At 40.9% G+C, this 23,886-nt stretch overlaps 1 protein-coding gene across 2 annotated transcripts in view; it reads right to left on the bottom strand.

The window, feature by feature from the left end:
- Window positions 1–718: 718 nt before the first annotated feature.
- Window positions 719–23,886, bottom strand: part of ric8a (RIC8 guanine nucleotide exchange factor A) — a 44,070-nt gene continuing 20,902 nt past the window's right edge. The window contains exons 2-14 of one of the 2 annotated variants that reach the window (XM_038707102.1): window positions 14,893–14,940; window positions 11,690–11,903; window positions 10,480–10,634; window positions 10,300–10,380; window positions 9,757–9,856; window positions 7,536–7,714; window positions 7,146–7,240; window positions 6,899–7,049; window positions 4,997–5,092; window positions 4,609–4,753; window positions 4,216–4,360; window positions 2,719–2,838; window positions 719–2,217 (exon numbers count right to left, since the gene is read on the bottom strand). In XM_038707102.1, coding sequence (XP_038563030.1) covers window positions 2,076–2,217; window positions 2,719–2,838; window positions 4,216–4,360; window positions 4,609–4,753; window positions 4,997–5,092; window positions 6,899–7,049; window positions 7,146–7,240; window positions 7,536–7,714; window positions 9,757–9,856; window positions 10,300–10,380; window positions 10,480–10,634; window positions 11,690–11,903; window positions 14,893–14,940 — 1,671 coding nt within the window. In that variant the 3' untranslated portion in view covers window positions 719–2,075. The remainder of the gene's footprint in view (window positions 2,218–2,718; window positions 2,839–4,215; window positions 4,361–4,608; window positions 4,754–4,996; window positions 5,093–6,898; window positions 7,050–7,145; window positions 7,241–7,535; window positions 7,715–9,756; window positions 9,857–10,299; window positions 10,381–10,479; window positions 10,635–11,689; window positions 11,904–14,892; window positions 14,941–23,886) is intronic. The other variant, XM_038707103.1, reaches the window with a different exon arrangement.

The following is a 23,886-nucleotide window of genomic DNA, read 5'->3' as shown; positions in this document are numbered from 1 at the left end:
TTCAAACTAAGAGATTCAGTTTGGAGCGTCTCGATTGACAAACAACCAGCAATGGCAAGAGGAAAGGAACGGACTCATTGGCTTAATGAGATTCCACAAACATTCAAATCATAGATTTCAGTGTGCCATTAAACCATTCGTTAGTGCCCTGTGATTGTGGATGGCAAAGAGACGAATACTATTGACAACTCTATAACCTGCTAAAGGTTTCATGAACAGTTTGATCCCAGATGGTTCAGTGGAGGCCTTTCCAGGAAGAGAACCAGCTGTGCAACGTGTTTCCTGTTTCACTTTGTAGTTTGTCTACCACTAGTGTCGCTGCCTTGTTTTACTTCCTATGTATGTTTCTCACTGATAGTCTAGTGCAGGGCTATTCAATTACAGATTCCATTGGGCCAGATTTTAAAAGCAGGACACGGAGATAGTCAGGACATTATCTTATGAGAAATCATTAGGATTTTATTCACACACTTGTATTGATATTCTTTATTGGTTCAGTTCTTTAGCGATACTCTCTTTCTTACCAGTTCTTTTTCATTACATAATTAATAAAAACTGCCAGTACAACTTTTTCCGGTTTTATTGGCATTGTTTTGCCAGTGCTTCCTTTTTCAGTTCAGCTTTTGTTTTCAATGTGAATGAGTCCCTGTCCTGGCTCCATACAGCATGTACCAAATTAGCACAATACCTGCATCAGAAATAAGCCATAAGACAACTCTGTTGTTTAAACCCATTTAATGTATATTACAGTACACAATAGAGTTAGCAGCTATACATTAACAATATAAAGTAATACATTTAATAAATAATGTGTTTCAGATTTTATTTTGTTGCATAACAATATTTCATCTACACTCTAAAATCATAACTTATCAATCTGCAGCTTCACATTTAAATTCTAAAAAATAAGACATCGGAAGGGCTTTATGACATCTACAGTTCATAGTTTAATTTTTTTAAGATACAGTTGATTCCATCATTATAAACTGAAGAACAGCTCTTTGGCTATTTTCCTTTGCTCTCATGTAAAAGTAAGTAAAATGACATGTCTTCATCTAATCACAAAGAGTTCCAACATTCTGTAAAAATGTTCCTACAAACTGAAGAAGCCTTTTGGATGAGAGGCAAAACATCTTTGAGTATCTTTAGTTGATTTGATTGATTCTAATCTTGAATAACTGACCATTTCTTCACAGACATGTTCCTTAAAAATGTTTAACTTCATATGGAGACAAACTGTGAGCACAAATCTGTTTCTGCTGTAGATATTTCTGTTGACAGTGAGGTCCGTGGATTATCCTGAGTAACATTAACTGGGATGTTGTTTTTGGGAAGAAATGGTGCTGTTGAGTTTTTCAAATGTCATTTTTTCAAAAGTTAAAGGATACAGTATGTGTGGAGGTGACTGATAAATGCCAATCAAAGATGACTTGCACATAAACAGAGAGCTCAGGCATACTGTTGTTGTGGTGAAACATTATGTGTAACTGATCTCATTAAAGTCAGAAGATGATCTGATGATGAGCATGTGCACCTGCATTCTGGAGAAATTTCCTGCTTATGGTGGAAAGGTCTTATTTAGGGAAACCCTTCACAGGTTGTCCCCTGACAGATGACATCATTCAAGAAATCTATGCTTTGGAAGTTATTTTTAAGGTTCAACAACTTAAAATCCAGGGGACCCCACACTAGCTTTTGAGTCAAGAATTTTCAGCTCTTTTTGACATTTGCTGAGCTTTGCCCCTAAGCACAGTGGTTTTCGTGGTATACTGAAATGAATATTGGAGGAAGGAAACTAATGGTACTCTTTGGAAAATGGTCAGCAGTAGTTGGTGATTTGTAATTGACAGAATAGCACTCATAACACCAGCGATATGGTCCTTTAAGCCGCCCCGTGTACTCCATGCTGTGTTTTCACTTTGACTAAACAAATGCTAACTTTCCGTAAGCTTCACCTCCCATCAGAATATATGTGGTGGTATAATATGTGATGTGAGTATTTAAAATAATGACACAGCTCTTCCACAATTGTCACAGGAGTTGAATCTGTTTCTGCATTTATGCTTCTGTGTTTGCTAAGCCTCATCTTCACTGTCAGAATTTATGGGCTCTTCTGGCTGAAACAAAGGATTGTGGGTCAGTTTATGCAGATCCTCAGGAGTCATCTCTCTCATCTTCCCATCCATACCGAGCTGCATGGGCTGGATCACATTGGTCCTGCATGGAGAAATAATTATGGTAATAATTATTTCTTATTTCTATACTTGCAGTATTTGACAGCGGTGTGTGACCAGGCTGGTGACCAGCATGAGGAGGAGGTGCATGGCTGTTGTGGCTGTGTATGGTTATATCACGCTTCTGTCCAGTATGTCTTGTTTGTTCAGACTTCAGAGAAGATTTCTCACATTTTTCATGGGTGCAACCCACATACTCAGCTTTGCTGCTCATCCCACAAATGCATGTTCCTTACAAATGTGGCACCAAGGGAAATATTCAGGCTTTCCAATGGTATAAGATGCATTGCCAAGAAGCAATGTTACAACAAGGAAATAATCTACCAAACACAACTTTCCTTGCTTTTTGTGCTAAGTTTATATAGTTATCTATTGTAAAAGACAACAATTTTGGAATGTATTAGAAATTACTTCAAACTGAACAGTGCATCTGTGAATGTGTGTGTGTGTGTGTGTGTGTGTGTGTGTGTCCACTTTTATTGACCTTGACAGTTTGTCAAACATGTTGACCAGCTTCATGGCTTCATATTCTTTTTGCTCCTCTGTCATTCCCTCCATGGGATCTGGCTGCTCCTCTTCTACAACTCCTGTTACTGGATTTATACTAGTGACAAAAGAGAGAGAGGAAACTATCAAAGGAACAGAAAACAGCAAAACTTTTTAAATTAAGCAGTTGATAATTAATGGGTACTTTTAATTCACATTTATCAAAGTTGGTATGATGAAAAGCTCCAGAACATCAAATGGATGTTGAGGTGAGAAGGTTTTGCCAATAATCTAAATCATCTGTTTTATTTTGTCTGTTTCATATAGTGTTGTCTTGTGTGTTATCCCTGCTGTGTCAGCACTGTAAACTGATTAGCTCAACATGTAACTGGAGAGGAAGGAGCTTCGATTATCTGTCAGTAGTTTAGTGTGCTGAGAAAACTGGCTCTAGGGACATGAAACATCACCTCTCTGGCGTAGAAAATCCCAGAGCTAGTGCAGCAGGCAGAGCAGTACATGATTAAAATCTTTCTGCTCATCTATAAAGCTCATATTACCTTATTACCCCACCAGAAAATTGCTCTCCCAGAATGCAGGGTAACTTGTGGTCTCCAAAAGAAAAATGGGAGCCGGAGCCTTCAGCTATCAAGCTCATCTCTTGTGGAACCAGGTTCCAGTTTGGGTTCAGGAGGCACATTTAAGACTTTCCTCTTTGATAAAGCTTATAGTTAAGGCTGCTCTCCCTCGATCTGTAAGTATCCTCATCCCATTAATGCAAATTACTAACTCAACTTCTTCAGGCTCACATAGTTTTGTGCTTTGTTGTCTCTCTCCTTCTGTCGCTTTCTAGGTCAGGGTCTGGATCTGTGGTCGCGGGTTTCCTGTGCCCCGATGTTCCTGCTCAACACCCAGTATTAGGGATCCAAGGCATTGCAACGACAATGTTTGGCCATCTTCCCGAAACTTTGGCAGGATAATTTACAGACGTCGCTGATCAAAAGTTATCTGAAGAATTTTGATACGTTAATCCGTTTTAGTTTTTTTCCTTTTGTGTCTTTAGGTACAATTTTACATAAATGCTCATAAATAAAAATAGACTTGACATGTGCGACTGCGCTGCAGGTCAGCGGCACCAGACCTTCTGTTATTCAAGTCAGCTGTTAGCCAAAAAGCTAAAGGAGGGCTTTCAACGGCAAACAATTCTACATCTAATTTATGAAGCATCTGCAGAAGCAGCACAGTATTGCTAAACTCATACCATGAAACTTCCGGCAGAGTGGTGTTAAGCAACATTGTATGTTTTGTAAAAATACTGAATACTGCTCTTATAAATACAAGTGCAGAAAAACATTCATTGGTTAAAAGAAAAAAACCAAACATAAAATGTATCTGTCAAGTACGTTAGTTAAAGCCACACTATTTTTGGAAAAGGTGCAATGAAACACACTACATCAGTTACTGAGTTAAGGTGACACATTGTTGTGGTGGTACTTACTGGGCCTTGGCCTCTCTGTACTCCTCTGTCTCAGAGTCTTCATCTTCAGAGTAGATGCCAGAGTCTCTGCCCCCCCTAAGAAGTCCTCTTGCAGCCAGAAGACCTGCAGCATTACCGTATCCAGTGTACTTAATGAACCTTGAAACTGGATAGAGAACATATTATATGCAGTATTTGAACACATTAAAAGATCATTATACATGCCACATTTTTTTTCTCTCGTTGGAATGTGTGAAGTCATATGTCATTGGTTCAACAATAGCTAATTTTGATGGTGAAAAGATAATAAGAAAATTGATCAGTCCAGATGGTTGATGTTACAGTGAGCCATAGGCAAGTCAGTCACACAAACACCGCCATGAATTATTGAAAAATCTCTACTATTTCCCTCACCACTTTCTTTGCAGAGAACAAAGAGGAATTCGGCAGCACCGTCCTTGACGTCAGTGTCAATGTGTGTCATTAAACGGACTAGTTTGTTCCTCAGAGTACTGCCCACCTCTGGCCTGTTCTTCACATCACGCAGTGGAGGCAGCACCTGAACACACACACACACACACACGGATTTCCGAGCTATCAAAACACTAACATTACTCATAATTAATCTCTTCATCATCAGAATCAGAAGGAGCTTTATTGCCAAGTAGTGTTTTACACATACAAGGAATTTGCTGCAGTGATAAGGTGCTACACGCAGACAAACATACAGTCAACATAAATAAATGTAGAAATATATAAATGGATATATCATGGATTCTCTTTGCCTCAAGCAAGTACTGACCTTTGACCTAAGGAACTTCCTGGTCTCTCGGTGGTTGCGGGCACTCTCAGTCAGTAAGTTCAGTGAAGGGAGAAGGGTCTCCTTCAGTTTATGTCCCTGGGAGATAGACAAGCAAACTTTAAGGATTTCATGATAAATGCAACCTCATTAGATGGACTGCAAAAGCAAATAAGTCAGTTATATCAAATACAATCCATGTAAAAATAGTTATTTGGAGGTAATATAATTAAATACAGCATTATTTAGAAATATGCACCATGTGAGCACAATATTAACTGAAATAATAAAGGTCTGAAATGTAAATTTTGAAACAAGGCCTTTTTAAATGACTGGGCCACAGAATTAGATAATAAAGCATGAAATGAGTTTGTTGATAGAACCAAATGGACCATTCATTCATCAGTTAACATACAGCTCCACCTAGTGACATAGATTATGTCCACAGAGGATGCAATTTCCACCACACTTCATCTCACTCTGTCACATCTGGAGAGAAAGAACACATATGCCAGGCTCCTCTTTATTGTGTTCAGCTCAGCGTTCAACACCAATTTAATTTCCACAACAACTAGTGGAAAAGCTGAGGTTGCTAGGTGTGAATGCTGGTACCTGCTGGTCTTTTAGTTCCTGTCACTGAGGCAGGAGTCAGTCAGAGTGGGCCGCCAGACTTTACCAACAATCTCAGTGAGTACAGGCTCACCTCAGGGTGGTGTTTTGCAGAGTGAACCTGCTGTTCACTCTGCTCACCCACCCCTGCACAGCCATTCAATTCCAACCATATAATTAAGTTTGCTGATGACACAGTAGTAGTGGGTCTCATTACTGACAATGACGAGTCTGCCTAGGATTGAGGTGGAGCACCTGTCTGTGTGGTGCACGTCCTACAACCTCTCCCTGAAATCTGAAATCAAAGGAGTTGGTGTTTGACTTCAGAAGGGACAGCAGGCATCACCGTCGCACGCCGCTGACCATCGATGGCTCTGCTGTGGAGAAGTCAGCAACGTGAAGTTCCTGGGAGTGTACCTCTGACCTTCTCCACCAACACCTTGGCCGTCGTAAAGACAGCCCAACAGCGACTCTACCAACTCCGCAGACTCAGACAGGGCAGGGGCACCACTGAATCCATCCTCAACTACTGGTTTGGAAACAGCAGGGCTACCGTATAGTGAGAACTGCCAGCAACATTATTGGTGCCCCTCTGCTTTTTTAATAAGATAAGACTGCAGAATAATTGACCAGAAAACATGTTACGTAAATCAGGAAAATGTTAAGAAGATCCGAAAGGTACTTTTTTACTTTTACTTGAGTAACATTGTTACATTGTGATGTCTGAACTTTTACTTAAGTATGAAAATTGAGAACTTCTTCCACCACTGACTGTGCCCACAACACACCGGCTGCCATATCAGTACTGTCACCTGAAACCCTATAACTGTCATGCACTAAAGACACCTTACAAGTAAATTACAGGACTGCTCTATTGCACTCTCAATACACCCGAAGGATGAGTTGCTATTATGTGACATGGTGCATGTGGTATGTGTTTTTTAACTGATATTTCTTAGTTATATTTTCTAAATATTCATTTTTGTATCTGTTGTTACTGTTTTTATGATCTATATTGGTTTTATCAACAACTGGCACTGGGGAACAGCATTTTGGTTTTTTTTGTATGCAAATACGTGAAAAAATGACAATTAAGAAATTACGTTCCGGATAGAAAACACAGTAGTTTGCCTGGCTGTGTTCAATTGTTTATTTCCTATGTTGCCCTAGAAAATAAGCAACACATATCTTCTAACCAATGAACAACCCTTTTGAAAGTTATTCTAGCACATTTTAAAATCATTGTTTCATGTTACCCATTTTATCATTCATGCCTTTTCACTTGTAATTTCTTACCCGGTCAAGTCTTTTCTCCATGAATTCTAGCAGAATGTTGACAGCATCCATGTTGACCCCCATGTACTCACAGGATCCTTGTTGCACCTTGGGCATCAACAGTACATCCAAACAGGGCAGAGGGAGGTTACCTAGCAAGTTAACAGTATGGCTGAGAAAAAGAGGTGGAGGGTATTAGGGGGACGGCATGATGGAAGAGCATTGACTGCATGATCAATGCAAGAAATCAATGAACATGTTGTCCTACCTGTGAAACTCCTCAGTCCGCTCCTCTCCATCTGCATGGCTCATTAGACAGTGTCTTAGTTTGGCTCCCAAATGTCTGTACTCTGCTGCCTCTTCCTTCACACACAGACATTACGCACATATTGAGATACATGTAAACAGTTCTTATTAGTTAAAAACCCTCATCAATGCCAATGTGTGTTTTTATTGTATATTTTACATTTGCTCATGTTTAACTTGTTGTTGTTCAGTCAACTAATATGGTTGTTTGGAGTGAAATGTCTCAACAACTCCTGGATGGATTACCATGAAATATGGTAAAAATATTATAAGTGGATTTTGGATGAACTATTACATGACATCATTCATAATTATTAGTAGAACAAAACTAAACTGTAATTTTCTTTAGTACCTCATCGATCTTGTGCCTGGTTGTGTCAAATGTAATATTGAACAGTATTTTCAGTATTTCCATGGCTAGTTCTGTCTGCTGGCGGCTCAGTGGGAGCGGTTCTTCAGGTGAGACACCCTCTAACCCAATCTCCAATGTGTCTGGCCGACACAGTCCAAGTGCAGCATCCAGCTGGTTGCCTAGAACGTGGAAAGATATCAGATATGTTTTTTACTTAGTTCATTGTACCTTACATTTACAAAAGTACAAAATGGTCGATTATTTTTCATATGTCTTGTTATACATTTATCATGGGTTGTTGGACTTCAGAACATCCTAGGTGTTTTGACATCTGATCATGATCTGGAAGGTAAGTTGCCTCTTAGCATTGGTTACCTTGAAGACTAGTAAGAGAGAGCTGACACTGGTTTCCCAGGGCAGTAGGTAGGTAGATTTACTGTCACAATATAACAAGTTATAGAGTCTGCTACACAGCAGACAATATACATTAATACAGAATCAATTATGAAAAATGGTAAACAGAAATAAACTACCATCACTGGAGCAGTGCTGAGGATGAATTAGAGTTTAAGAGTCTGATATCTTGGGGGAAAAGCTGCTCTGCAGTCTGGTGGTGTGGCAGCAGAAACTTCTATATCTCTTTCCCAGAAGGCAGCAGGCTGAACAGGCTGTGGCTGGGTGGGTACTGTCCTTCAGTATCCTTTGGGCTCTGCAGGCACCTCACCGATATCACTGATGCAGTTTGAATCACCCGCTGCAGAGCCCTCCGGTCCTGGGCCGTGCACATCCCATGTTAGTGATGTTTCCAGTCAGGATGATTCTATTGCTCCTCTGTAAAAACTGACGGGAATTTGGCCTTCTTAAGCTTCCTCATGAAACACAGTCGTTTCTGAGCTTTCTTCACCAGCATGGAGATATGAGATGATGTTTATTACCAGGAACCTGAAACTGTTCACCTGCTCCACCTCAGCTCCACTGATGTAGACAGGAGTGTGTGTCTTTATCTCCTTCTTCCTAAAATCAGTGATCAGCTCCTTGGTTTTGCTGACGTTGAGCAGTAGGTTGTTCTCTGAGCACCACTCTGCAAGATTATGAATTTCCTCCCGATATGAAGTCTCATCTTTGTTTGAAATCCGGCCAATGATGGTGGTGTCATCCGCAAACTTCACAAGAGCGTTCTCTCCACGTTGGGGGATGCAGTCGTGGGTGTACAGCGTGAACAGGATGGGGCTGAGCACACAGCCCTGGGGGGCTCCAATGTTAAGAACTAGAGTGGAGGAGGTGAGTCCGCCAATCCAAAGTGACTGGGGTCTGTTTGTGAGGAAGTCCAATATCCAGTGTTGTATTTAAACCCAGAGTGTTGAGTTTGCTGATCAGTTTCATGGGGAGATTGTGTTGAATGCTGAGCTGAAATCCACAAACAGTATTCTGATGTAGGTGTTGTTTTTCTCACAGAGTGTGAGGGCTGAGTGGAGGGTAGTGGAGATGGCATCCCCTGTGGATCTGTTGGTTCTGAAAGCAAACTGGTGAGGGTCCAGGCTGGCTGGGATGTTGTTCTTTATGTGCTGAAGAACCAGCTTCTCAAAGCACTTCATCAGAATGGGGGTGAGAGTTCAGACTAGACACTGCAGACTTTTTTAGGTACAGGAACGATGGTGGCTGTCTTGAAGCAGGTGGGAACCCTCTCCTGAGACTGTGAGATGTTAAAAATGTCAGTAACAACATCAACTAGCTGATTGGCTCAGGTTTTTTAGCACATGGCGAGGAATGTTATCAGGCCCAGCTTATTTACTCATATTCAGTCTCAGCAGGACTCTCCTCACATCTGCTGTGGATACTGACAGGGGCCGGTCCTCTGGAGTAGACTTCACAGCTGACTCTTTGTTGAGGAGATCAAAGTGAGCGTAAAAGGTGTTTAGTTCATCTGGTACTGTGGCCTCACACATGATGGTGGAGCTCCTGCTTTTGTAGCCTCTGATGTTTTTGATGGCCTGCCACATGTCTTTGGTGGTGATTTTTGTTGAGGTCTCTGCTTTGCCTCCCTTGATGCCAGCTTTCAGTCTCGCTCTGGCGAGAGGAATGATTTTATTGTTTTAGTGATCACCACATCATCAACACGTTTGCTGATTTAAGATGTCACTGATGATGGATATTCCTCAAGGTTGATGGGCCCCTCTGAACATACACAGTAGTTACAATGGTTACTCAGCAGATCAGTTACCTAGCAGACTGATGCCGTGAAGCTCTTGAACCAGCTGCGCCCTGATGTCTACTCTGAGGGCAGTGAGCAGGAAGGTGAGGCGCAGGTCAAAGAAACGTACCTGGATAGAGAGCAGACACATGGAGACTTATTCGCTCTCTATCTGCTGTTACCATTTCAGAGTATCAAAAACTATACACAAAGCCAAAAGCAGGCATTGAAAGCTTGGTCAGTAGTATTCCTGTTTTATTCTAAGTCATAAATATGCTGACTATGAAAAAAAGTTAAAAAAAAATATGATTATGTCCCTTACAGTAAGTAAAGAATTCATTTTTTGATACTTCTAATTGTTATTGTATTGGCACCTATTGAAAAAATTCAAAAGTAACCCAGTCTCATATTTAATTAATTTACAATAAAAATATGCTTTGAAAGATACATATGCTGTCTGTATTATGTTTTTTTATTTATTTATTTATTACATTTTTATTTGTACAAGTTCTGTTCTGCTCACTGCCATAAAGTGTTCATAAAATTAATTATCTACCTATTTGAAGTCCATACCTCATGGTTCCAGGTGGGATCATGATACTGCTTCAGCCTCTCTGCCACACCCTTTATCATTTGAAGATCTGCTGCTATCACCTGCCATCCATTATATATAAATTAGTACCAAAAAAAAAAAAATTATAATCTGGGGAATTCATGTAATTGTAGGTATGAAGAGACACACAGGACACTAACCTGTCCTGTCTCGCTGTGTAGCAGGATGTTACAGATGGACTTGAGAGCCTCTACAATCACTTCCTGGTCAGGGTTTTCTGGAGTAGGGGAGGCTTCCTTCACCACATCACTTGATCTATCTGCTGCCTTTTCGTCCTCTCCTCCCTCACCCTTCACTAGGAAGAGAAAGAATGGCAAAGTCAAGTAGCACATTCAACCTATATCTAGACCATTTTCACAAAAAACGCAACAAAGACTGGAGAGCGGAAGATAAAGTGAGCTTCTAACGCACTATTTTTTTTAATCAATATTTTATCTCTATAGATATTTGGTGTAATCATTCCTGAACTAATTTGAACTCAGTCAGGCCTTGAGCCTTGTCCTGTGTAACACCTTCTACATAAATAAATTGTGGGAAACACACACAACAAATATGGGTGAACTTTAGCCCTGTTATCACTTAATATTTGCAGTTGAAATACTCCCAATTGTTGAAAATTAGCATCTACTTAGTAAAGTATATTTTTATAGTTTAGTCTGTTTATCAGTAATAACATTGTAAAAAATAAAGTTACATCTGGAAATAAAGAAATACAAGCAGTCAGTCAGTCAGACATGTTGGAAACACCCCAACATTTTATTCAGATTATAAAGATTTTACTTGGGGGTTAAGAAATGATCCTTTAATGACACCAAGCCATCTTTATGTGTAGGGCTTGTAAAGACCTTTTTGTGGTAGCAGGAAAAGCATAGGTGTAATTAATAACAATCATCTGCATCTGCATTCCATTTAGATGAGCTGAATCCAGGTACCTGGTAGTGTGAATGCTGTCTCTCTGGAATTGCTATCTGGGACACTTGATGGAACAGGGCCATATTTAATATTACACATTGTCTAAACTGGCGCATAGTAAAAACAGCATATTAGCACATCAGCAGCAGCTTCACTCCTTCGTCTGCGTCTATACAGGACAGGTTCAGGGACAGTACTGTGTTTTGGCTGCACTCAGACCCCAACAAATAATCGCTGTGGTTGCAAGCATAACGAAAGGAAGAAAATGTACTTTAAACGTTAAAATCCGCTTTTTCCAGCAACGATAGCCTAAGTCAAAATGTTTACTGTGTGTCTGTTGGATGTCTTATGTTGTAATGAGGTATGAAAATGGAATTTAAATGTTTCATTGGAGGAACAACAAAACAGGAGCACCAGGTGAGAGTTGGCGGGAATTACCTTGGCCCTCCACTGGCTGGCTGTAGGCAGGTACAGCAGTACCAGCCACTGAGATGCCGGCGTAGCGGCAGAGAGTAGACATGGCAGAGCGACTAAGGTAGGGGTCCAGGCAGTGTTTGTCTCTGGAAAGGATTCGAACTGTTTCTAGACAGGCCAGCTGGCAGGAAGGCTGCAAGTCCCTGTTCAGGAAACCAAGCACCAACTCCCCAAGATGCTGCATCACACAAAAAATACATCAGGTTACATCTATATTTATGGAAACAACAAATGGCTATAAAGATATGAATCTTACAAGTGATTTTAAGCCATTAGGAAATGTAATCACTTCTGAATACTTTATGTTTAAATTGAAAAACTACAAAATTTGCAGTTCTAAAATATTTTACTTTGAAAACCACATCTTAGTTCATGTGGTTTGGGTTGCCTTATATGAAATTCAAGTTCAATTATTCATTTTATGTTGTAAATAAAATAAAAACATTATTTCCAGGGGACACAATCAAGTCTATGGTTCCTCCCCCAGAAAAAAGGACAGAATACATGTTTCTACATTTCTACATGCTTTTATCATATCCTCAGCTATTTAAAAGCAACACATTATGATTAAGATGGCTAACATGCTTAGTTTAATCATTCTGCCAGAAAAGTGGTATATACGCATCAGAAAAAGCTTCTTACTCTCTGTATGGTCATCACATGCTGTGGCGTTCAATTAGGAAATAAGGTATACTTTCATACTTCTATGGCACATTATTCATGGAACTATAAACAGATAATGTTCCATTTGCAATTTAAATCACAACATATAAGAAATGTATCATAATATCAAATGTATTTTTATTTTAAGAGGTCACACACTGTCAATCAAGTTCACTGTAAATGAATGTGTTAGCCTTTGTTTATGCTCAAGTCCAGTACTCTTTATTATGACATCCACGTTGTGATTGCACCTATTCACTGTAACTCAAAATACAGGGCTTTTTAAACTCCCTTTTCATCAACCAACTCCACCAAGTCTCCTTAAAAATTTTCAAAATGACTTATGTCTTCTGGCTTATGTAGTGAAAAGAGATGCTGGAAACTAAAACCAGTACCTTATAAATGTCTGCTACGCTGTCTTGCACAATATCTTCCTACAATCTGTGTGCAGGTTTATGCTAATTAAACTTAATCATGAACTCACTTACCTTTCTTTTTTTGCCTTTAGACTCAAATATGGGAGTAAATCAATGTCAACAAAGAGATTCAAAATTCACTAACTCTTCATGATGCACAAATGTAAAACAACATCCACAAAAAGACACTAATGACAATCATTTCTACAATTATAGAGAGACTGCAAGACACATTGGTTTGCACTCAGCATGCTACAATCTTTCAAGACCGTATGGGTTAGCACGAGCATAAATGGTGAAGGCAGCATACTGTATTTTAGCGCTTTTAGTTTCTTGCATGTGGGTCCTAAGACCTGTTTTTCTGCCTCAGCACTCGGCAAACTATGACAAGAACAACAGAAATTGAACTAATAAGAACTGTTTAGATGCATCTTTTACTCTGAAAAAGAAGCAGATAGGATGTGTGGGCTGTTTAAATACGTAATAATGAGTAGAATGTGAATATTTACATGTACAGTATTCTCAATGCTCTGATTTGAGATGGAGGAATTGCTACATGACATCACTCTCTGCATGCCTGCGACCAGTGTAACTGCCCCACACCATCTATTAATTGATTCTACCTCTTTATCTTTCTGGACCTACTTGTCTCTTTTTTCAGAACAACTATCTGGGGAGCTGGACCGTGATTCTCTTCCCCTGTTGTCTGACTCCGTCCAACAAAGAAGACATTTGTTGGGAAAAGATTAGATTGAACGTACTTATGTTTTTAATATATTGACCTTCATATTTATTCTCTACCATTTAATCCTTAAACTGACATGAGTGTACCAAACAATCATTGTCACTGACTGAATCAGGTTTTAGACTTGGAACTTCCCCTCACTGGTGACTGAAGGCACCACTTTCAGCTGAGCTGTATGTTACTTCTGCATTAAGCACTTACTGAAAGACCACACAATCCAGCTATTCAGCATTTAACCTTCCATCTAGTTTTGCACTTAAATACAAAACCATTCAAACCAAGACTGACTTAATTAAATCCAACATCCTACTTCTTTTATAATTGCATGGATTTTGAGTAGAACGTTTATATGTTTGCTTGTGACTTAATGAGACCGTGGAAGGCCTCTAAATAAACTGCTAAAGGTCAATTCTACGATGTTACATTCAAATTAATCTGAATGAATAGCTTGTTAATTATAATTTCTTACACCTTGATTGTTTAAAAAAAAAAATCCAACTCGTTCTCATCTCAGTGCGTCATTACCGACGCTTTCAGACAGCGTGACAAAGCGTAATTATTTCACGCTAAAGGTACCCTTCAGCGTCCGTATGAAATACTACTATTCCTACTAATATACTGTACAAGTGACAAAAGGTTGTGTCAGATAATTTTTTTGGCAGTTTAGGACAGGGTCTATGCCATCCTAACCTCAGATTCTTCACTATGGAAATTATTCAGATCTGTAGTAGCTAAATTCCTATCAAATAATGTAAGATATAAAACAAGTTTCTGTAATGACAAAAATCTTAAATGTCAGACTTGTTCGACTTAAAACAGTTTCTGTAATGAGGCCCCAGACCTGTGTAGAGGTAAATTTTTTACCCCACCATATGAGGTTTGACTGGTGCCCTCTTCAATGGTATAATGGCACCCGGCTGTAGCATCAGCACCACCTACTGATTATCTCGATGAACCAACTCTTAATATTCAATGGTATGGCAATTTTCTTATGCAGATTTTCTACATATATGGTTAAAATTTGCGTTACATTTGAATGCAAATCTGGCTAGTCATATAAACAATAGTGTACTTAATAGTGTTCTTTTACCGGTGGCTTCCAAGTTATAAATGTACAGCAGAGCAGACTATTTTTAGACAAATGTTTAAAATGTTCTTACACGTTAAGATTTATTAATATATTCAGTATATTCTTTGGGTCCTTAAAAAAAATCCAATAACTTACTACTTAATAATATACTTATTAATATTTATGAAACCTTTGACGAAGAGAAACTTATCTTAACTAATAAGGTTTTTTCATTGACTAACAGAGAGAAAATGTACGGGAATGTTGAGAATACCTTTCTGTCCCGCTCTTCTTCTTTGCTGAATGTAAAGCACTGGTTCATCTGAAGGCAGGAAATGCAGAAGGCACAAAGAAAGGTGTGGGGAAAAGAAAAGCCAAAAGAGACGAGAGGAAGAAGACAGCAAGGAAATGGATCAGATGGAAAGGCAGGAGAAGAAAGATCCAGAAAGTTGTTTGTTACAACCAGATAAGTGACAGCATTTATCATTTGTTTAAACTAGGAAACAATTCATGGTTACATTTTTCTGACAAGTTCTTGTGGCTGAGCTAATAATGAGTTTTCTCTCTCAGAAGCAAAAGTAGGAAACAGCACGAGGTTGTTGTAGTGCTACAAAATCAATAAAGAAGGGGAGATTGGGGTGGATGTTTGGATCTTTTTCCATTTTTTGTGTAAAGAAGTATCACAGAGCGCGACTGAAGATAAATCAACGCTTTAATCCCAAAAATTAAAGTAAAAAATTTATTTAAGAAAAAGCAGTTAACTCTGAACTCCCCTACAGGCGTATTTGTCAAAGCATAATCCAGTCCGTCTGCGGCTGGTTATATGTCCAAAGGCTGCAGCGCTGCCCCAGCTCTCTACTCCATAGCTCCCCGTAGCTCAGCAGCTGTCTGTCGGTCAGCGGGGATTCACTCCCCCGCTCTGCCTGGACCTCTCCAAACAACACTCTGAAGCAACTCCTGGATAAGCAAACCCTGCTGACCCCTACTGAGCTGGACAGTGCCCACAGGTCCTTTTTCCGAAGGCCAAGCAGGGTGACAGGCCGAGACGAACATCATCAACATCTGATTCCACAACTATCAAACTAAAAAAAAAGTCCTCTGTGCAATATTATCTAGCTGCAGTACCGGAGACTGCAGTTTCAGGACCCCCGCAATCCTGGGACCGCAGTTCCCATAGTATTTTTGCGACAGTGCCATCTAGTGGAGTGGTGGTGTTAATGCACAACAACATGAAGGAGGTTAACCCGGTCTGCTAGCAGCTGTAGGGTTAACCGGAGGACATGCATATAATCAATAACTTAGGTTTAGGCACACACTCTGTGATGATCCCAGACTTTAAACAAGGAGAGCGGTGTTCGTGTCCCATGTGAAATAAAAAGTCAACATTAAATATTTTTATTTAAGTTAGGCAAGTTACTTCAGTTGTGTAAGTTACGCAAGGGACATTAGTTAACTTACATGTTAACTGCCGTACGTAGTTATTTTAACTCGAACGATGATCTTTTCCTAACCTTAATCAAGTAGTTTTGTTGCCTAAACCTAACCAAATTGCAATATTTCAGAACTTTAATAACGTGCCCTTTCAAAATGGCATGTTTCGAAACACAAGTGTTTGATTTTGAAAGTCCAACCGGATGTTGCATACTTAGGAGGAGGAGGTTTAGGAATACTAGGAATACCTCGCAGCTAGAGACATCTAGCAGGAACTCTCCGGTACACAGTACTGGCATGGTACCCATAATGCTAGCTGTGAACAACAACGGACACAGACTGAACAGTGTTAACATTATGGCAATTACAAATGTGTTGACTCACTAGTTTTGCATTTTTAACATTAATGTTATGCTAACTCCTCCGAACTGAATAAAGAGCGGTTTGGTTAATTTACTTCTGCATTATGTTACGTGTATAATCTACACTTGGTTCATACTCTGGTACTGGATGATGCGCATCTTTTAATTTACTTAGTTTGTGTTTATTATAAGGAATGGAGCGACAAACTCAGTGCAACCTTTCAGTTTATAGATACTGTCTCTTTGGCTTATCCACATAGTTGCCCTCTACTATTGCTGTTAGTGCCTTGGGTGGCCTCATAGCTCCAAGCCTGTTTCCTATCCTTCCAGTTATTTCAACTTTATATAGTTATAGCATTTATACATATACTTTTATACATTTTCTCCCCAGGACGGTCCTTCATATTATGGTCACTATCTGCCACAGTTTTTTGGACCCAAATGGGCGTTACATTATAGCCTTGGGTAAGCTACAGAACACTCCCGTGGTCCTGGCCTCAATATACACGCCAACTTGGGACAATGACAAATTCATATCTAAATTTTTCTAACCTAACCTCGCCGATCATCACATAATCATCAGAATCAGAATCAGCTTTTGTTGCCAGGTATATGTACACATACGAGAAATTTGACTCAGGATTGCTCATGATGTGCTTACTCATACAAAAATACAAAATCACAATAATAAAATAAAAACAGACACAGTCTTCAGTGTAGACAACAAAAATATACACACTATGAACAAAAACAATATAGACATATTGACAAATAGTGCAGTGAGCAGAGTGCAAAGGATGCAGGATTATGTACATGTCGGAGGTGGATGTGATATACAGGTACATATACATGTACACATGTACACAGTGCAATGAAGCATAGTGCAAAGGATGCTGGAATGGAAGTATAAGTAGTTTGTGCAGGTGTTATGTACTTGAGGTAGGTGTATTTGTATACAGTATCTACAATATAACGGTATGAACAGCACTGAAATAGAGAATGGTGAATAAATAAATAATAAATAAATAATAGGTGGAAACCAGTAAACAGGTGACTGATTAGAGGCAGAGTTACTGGGTTATTGCACAGGAATTGTTCCTGACACCGTGAGTCAGAAATCAACTGTTCATCAGAGTGATGGCTTGTGGGAAGAAACTGTTCCTGAGTCTGTTGGTTTTGGTGTATAGTGCTCTGTAGCGCCTACCAGAGGGGAGAAGTTGGAACAGGTTGTGTCCGGGGTGAGATGGATCTGCAGTGATGTTACCTGCCCGTTTCCTGACTCTGGAAATGTATAAGTCCTGAATGGAGGGCAGGTTGGCACCGATTATTTTTTCTGCAGTCCTGACTGTCCGTTGTAGTCTGCTCCTGTCCTTTTTGGTGGCAGATCCAAACCAGTAAAAGTGGATCAGCAGCTCCTTAGGCAGGTTGAGCTTCCTGAACTGACGCAGGAAGTACATCCTCTGCTGAGCCTTCTTGATGATGGTGTCAGTGTTGGGCTCCCACTTCAGGTCCTGGGATATGGTGGAACCCAGAAACCTGAAGGATTCCACAGCAGACACATGGCTCTCCACAGTTTTGAGCGTGTTAAGCTCCAGGTTGTTCTGACTTCACCAGAGAGCCAGCTGATCAACCTCCCGTCTGTAGGCTGACTCGTGCCCGTCCCGAATGAGGCCGATGACCGCTGTGTTGTCAGCGAACTTCAGGAAAACTCCTGGGTCTCCTGAGGTGCAGTCGTTGGTAAGTCAACGCTGTGTCAAGTCTGCACAAGGAAGGCAAAACAACAACATGGCGGATGGATACAGACGTCCAGACCCACTCGTCTTCAATGGAAATGTGGCAGAGAACTGGCGTAAATTCGAACAGGAATATGAAATATTCATAGCCGCTGCACACAGCGATAAAAATGCTAAAACTAAAGCCTCCACATTAGTTATCTGGTCGGCCAGGTGTAGTAACGCCTCACTAACACAGGCCTGAGGTGGAATGTAAACAGCGACCAGGACAAACGAGGAAAACTCCCGCGGTGAATAAAAAGGTTTACGGTTTATAAATAATGGCTCTAAGTGAGGACTGCATGATTTTTCCAGCACTGTGATATCTGTGCACCAACCTTCGTTTATATAGAAACAGAGTCCGCCTCCCCTTGTTTTTCCCGTGAGCTCCCGTTCACAATCCGTGCGGATGAGATTAAATCCCGGTATGTCCTGGATGTGCTCGGAGAGCCAGGATTCGGTGAAACAGAGGGCAGCAGATCTGCAGAAGTCCGAGTTAGTTCTGTTGAGGTGAAGCAGTTCCTCCAACTAATAACTCCAGGAAAGTTCCGTGTTTGTTAAGCGGTGGAATAGTATAAGCAGTTGATGTTTTGAGGTTTCTATGTTTTGGCGAACAGAGATCCTCTCTCGGCCTTGAATGAACATTCCAGGAGAGGAGAGGAACAACAAGAGAGGAAAACACCAAAACAACACAGCTCGGACCTAAACCCTAGTAAATGTGGACAGACGTATAGAAGTATAGGAGAGGAAAGGTTAAGGATAAAACACAATACATAATAATACTACTAATAATAATAGTAAAAGAACATACATAAAAGATTAAATGTAAGAGGACACAATTTTCTGCCATAACAGTTGACAGTCCAATATTTAAGAGCTCTTCTTTGGTAAAAGTTACCAGAAAGGGACGGCAGAAAAGAGCGTTAATAAACAAAAACACAAAAAGCACTACGGAGCGTAATCCAGAGGCGGCTGTCTGCGGCTTCAAGAAGGCCAATAATGGTCTCAGATATCTTTTGGTGACTTATTCGTTCACGTTTTTACTAAAAACTTTGGCCTATTATTTAACCACTGTAAATTAGAACTTGCTAGATGGTCCTCTATTCCGCTCTCCTTAATTGGGCATGTTAATCAGATGAAAATGACGATACTTTCACAATTTCTATACCTCTTTTTACATTTACCTATTTTCATAACTAAATCTTTCTTTTCCAAGCTGATAAGTTCCTTCCTTTGGGGTTACAAGCAAGCACAAATCAGTCAATCAGCCCTCCATCTTCCCAAATCCAAAGGTGGACTAGCTCTCCCACATGTCCACCACTACTACTGGGCCTGCAATGTTAAAAATCTTCTTTCCTGGAACACGTGTAAAACGTTGGACAAATAACTACACTGGGCTCGTTTGTCACTTTGGTCTGTGGTCTGCTCTCAACTGCCTATGTCAAACAAGTTAGTCCCTACCCAAATGTAACTCACACATTGATGATTTGGAACCAGTTCAGGAGAGTGTTCAGCCAGCACACAAAATCCAAGTAGTACTGGGAAACGATTAAATTTTTTAATTGCGATTAATCACATGACTTTCTTGCCATTAATCACGATTAATCGCATTGTTATGCGCAAAATTGAATAATGGATTCTAAAGTAGTGTATTGAGCACTTTTTATTTAAATGTACTGCTATATACACAAAAGTGCAATAATATGTGGTTTGTAAATACATTAAACAAATAAGGTGCTTTTTATTCCACAGGAATGCCCCAAGGCTCAGCGCTAGGGCCCCTTCTCTTCTCTACCTATCCTTTCCGCCAAACGACCCCACCGTCTCGTCTCATGTCTGAATCGATGAAGGCTTGCCACCTTCAACTAAACCACTCTAAGACTGAACTCTTGGTCATTCCAGCCAAGCAATCTATCCACCATAACATCAAACTACAAATTGACTACTCCAGTGTGGTGAGAAACTTCAGTGTCATGATCGATGACCAGCTGTCCTTTTCAGACCATGTTGCTGCGTCTCAGTCATGCTGCTTTGCTCTATACAACATCAGAAAAATCAGGCCCTACCTTACTCAGTATGCCACCCAGCTTCAGGTACAGGCCATGGTTATCTCTCGCCTCGACTATTGCAATGCACTCCTAGCAGGTCTTCCAGCTTGTGCGGTGAAACCCTTACAAATGGTTCAGAATGCAGCAGCGCGTCTGGTTTTTGATCATCCCAAAAGGACTCATGTCACTCTATTACTGTGTGACCTCCACTGGCTCCCCATGGCCTCCAGAATCAGATTCAAGTCACTCATGCTCCATACAGAGTGACTACTGGGTCTGCCCCCTCTACCTTAACTCCATAATACAAGTTTATGTTCCTACTTGGCCACTACGCTCCTCCAACAAACGCCGCCTGGCTCTGCCATCCCTTCACACAAAGTAATCCCAGTCCCGGCTATTCTCATCTGTGACACCACGATGACGTGTAACGAGCTGCCACACGCCATCAGAGCAGGGGCGTCCCTCTCTAACTTCAAGAAGCTCTTGAAAACTCATCTCTTCTGAGAACACTTCCTCTTATAACACCTCTAACTCCTAACCTCTAACATGCACTTCCTGTGCTCTTCTTCTTCTTCTATCCCCTACAATTATCTTGTATTGATTGCACTTTTTTGTTAATCCTTACTTCTTTCCCTAGGTATTTACCCCATGGATAAATGACGCTGCATATCTTGTAAATGAATCCAATCACATCCATTCACAAGTTACATACATTTTAATAGAATAGAAAAGAAGAAGTTATAGAAATATCCATCCATCCATCCATCCATCGTCAACCGCTTATCCTGCATACAGGGTCGCGGGGAGTTATAGAAATATAAATTTTGTAATTGTATCAATTTTTGTTTTAATATATATTCAATATTTAATTTCAGTTAATGTCCATAGTAGCAGCGGGTATCCGAGGTGTTTACGTTACCTGGGCAGAATTTTGTAGAGGGAAGTTCCCTTAACCGACATTCCCTGAGCAGGGAGTAGGGAGAGTTGTTTATGTACACTGTAGATCGGAACGCAGCCACAAACTACCGGGAGGCCATTAGAGGAACATCTCTCCATTTTTCTGAGGTAAAGATGTGCTGCAGTCAAAGAAGTAACTTTAGGGCCCGTGTCTACCAAAGCGTTTTTTGCCAGCTGAAAAAAAAAACGCCGAGCAGGGAGCGCTAGCTGGCGTTTTTCAGGCGCAGCATTTTTTCTGACTGCTTTGGTTGCTTGATATATTTGTTGCAAGCAGTTCTGCCTAACATTACTGATGTAAAAATGTCAACACAGAATAGAGTACTTGCTCTGTATGAAGAGAAGGCTGAAGCAGGTAGAGAGAGAGGACGGACTCGCTGTATGTGGGTTCATGAGATTTTGTGAGAAAGGAAACATCTCGGCGAGTACCACCATTTGGTGCAAGAGCTGAGGTTGGACAAAGCCCGGTTCCAGCATAGTAACTGTTGCTACGGTGTGGTATTTGTCCTGCCCCTCCTCTACTGTGATTGGACAGCTGAGTAAAAAGTGATAGTGAGGAGCGCAGCGTTTTTTCTCAAAGTTGAATATTTTTCAACTCCCGGCAACCGGAAAAAAATGCTCAAGGCTGAAAAGACGCTCAGCGCCTCGTCACGCTGCTGGCATTTTTATCAAGTTGTAAAAACACGGCGCTCCGATTGGATTGAATTTAAAAAAGACAAGACAAAATGTCTTGCTTTTGTTTATGCATGCTGCATCCAACAAAGCCTTCCTCCGCTACTTGTTTGGGTGGGTAATTTGCAGGCTGATCAACAACTCACCCTCCTTTAACCCATGGTTTGACAGTATGTGTATTCAGAACCATTAAATGTGCTTGAGCTCTGTGTTATCTATTTGGCGCTGCACGAGTTCCTGCCATCTTAAAGAGGCAGGCACGTTCTTGTTTGGTCAGACAACAAGTCTGCCGTCTAACATGTAAATCAACAAGGGGGCACCCAGTCGACCGTGTCGCTGTGGGTGGCACGGCAACTCCTGGTATGGGCTTTACCTCCCTTGGCCAGCCTCAGGGCCATGTACTTGCCGGGGCCACAAATGTGGTGGCAGACTTCCACACCCGCCAGACACCGCTCTCGGGGGAGTGGAGACCACCTGGAGGTGGAAGAGGAGATATGGTGCAAATATGGCACAGTAGAGGTGGACCTGTTCGCCTCCGTTGGGACAGGATGCCCTGGCACACCCGTGGCCAGATCACCTCCTCAATGCCTTTCTGCCATTACCACTGATAATGGTTATGTTGCACAGAGGACAGCAAAGCAACCACAGACTCCTGTTGGTGACCTCGAACTGGCCAGGGAGGCTCTGGTTTCCAATGATGCTCAAGCTTTTAGATGGGGTCCCATGGTGCCTGCGCAGGAGACAAGACCTGCTCTCGCAGCTGGGGGTCCATATTATATATGGGTGTGCCTTTAGAGGCCTGACCCACTCCTAGGGTCATGTGACCAGGCAGTAATCCAAACCATTAGGGACTCCAGAGCACCTTCCACTAGGGCACTATATGCCAACAGGTGGAAGATTCTCCCTCCTTATGAGCCTGTGGAATAGGCAGAGCGAAAGTGGTTGTCAGTAAAGGTTACGTTTCTCCTGGCAATGGAATCAGCGAAGCGGGGGAGTGAACTTCAACTCCATGTCTTTCTGGAACCATCAGGTCGTTTACAGGAAGGTGGGATTCCTCGTGATGATGTTGGTAGTAGTCCTCATCAATCCCCCCTCCAGTGTATTTTGACATTATCCACATAGTTTGACAAATATTTTTTGACAAATAGCTTAATTTTGTTGCTAAAACGGGGTGGTGATGTATGACTATGGTAATTCCATAAGTCATACGTCATGCTCCAAGCTTGCGCAGGCGCACTGTCATGCCTCGTTAAAAAAACTGTCTCGCCATCACACCTCGTTAAGTCAGAGCATCAAACCAATAAACATCGTTGTGAGCTAGCTAAAACATTTATCATATATTTTACTTAGAACTTAGGTAGCCTATCTCTCTGTGTCTGTGACCGATGACAGAAAGTGCAACGCGTTTTCTGTCGTCTGTCCTCCAACACCGCATGCACAGATGCCATAAAGAAAATGAACAGCACACTAAACCAAGAGGAGGAAACTAAAAAATAAAATGAAGACCCTCTGTTAGCCTACTTTCTGCAATAACTATGCTAGCTAACTACACCTGGCTAACTACAACTTAGTTAACTTAGCTCACTAAACTAGAAAGACAAACCAACCATCAGACACAGCGAGACATACCTACTGTAAGTTCTAAGTAAATTACTTGATAAATTGTTTAGCTAGCTCACAACGATGTTTATCGGTTTGATGCTGACTTAACGAGGCATGACAGTGCGCCTGTGCAAGCTTGAAGAATGACGTATGACTTATGGAATTACTATAGTCATACGTCACCACCCCGTTTTAACAACTAAGCAACTTTGAGCACAAAATTAAGCTATTTGTCAAAACATATTTGGCTATGTGGGTAAACAACATTGTAAGGAAATGTCAAAATACACTTGAGGGGGGCTTTAACACATCTCAGACTTAAGATCAGCATAATCTTCGTAAAGGTCGATCTCATGGCAGGGTTGGTGGTTGTTCCATTTAGGTCAGCTTTTGTCATAATTACATTTTCTTCTTTACAGAAAGGAAG

Source organism: Micropterus salmoides, unplaced genomic scaffold (assembly GCF_014851395.1).
Source record: "Micropterus salmoides isolate LMB-PRFRI ecotype aquatic unplaced genomic scaffold, ASM1485139v1 Ms_hic_scaffold_8, whole genome shotgun sequence".
Classification (NCBI taxonomy): Eukaryota; Metazoa; Chordata; class Actinopteri; order Centrarchiformes; family Centrarchidae; genus Micropterus; species Micropterus salmoides.
This window is presented reverse-complemented; position numbering and strand designations above follow the sequence as displayed.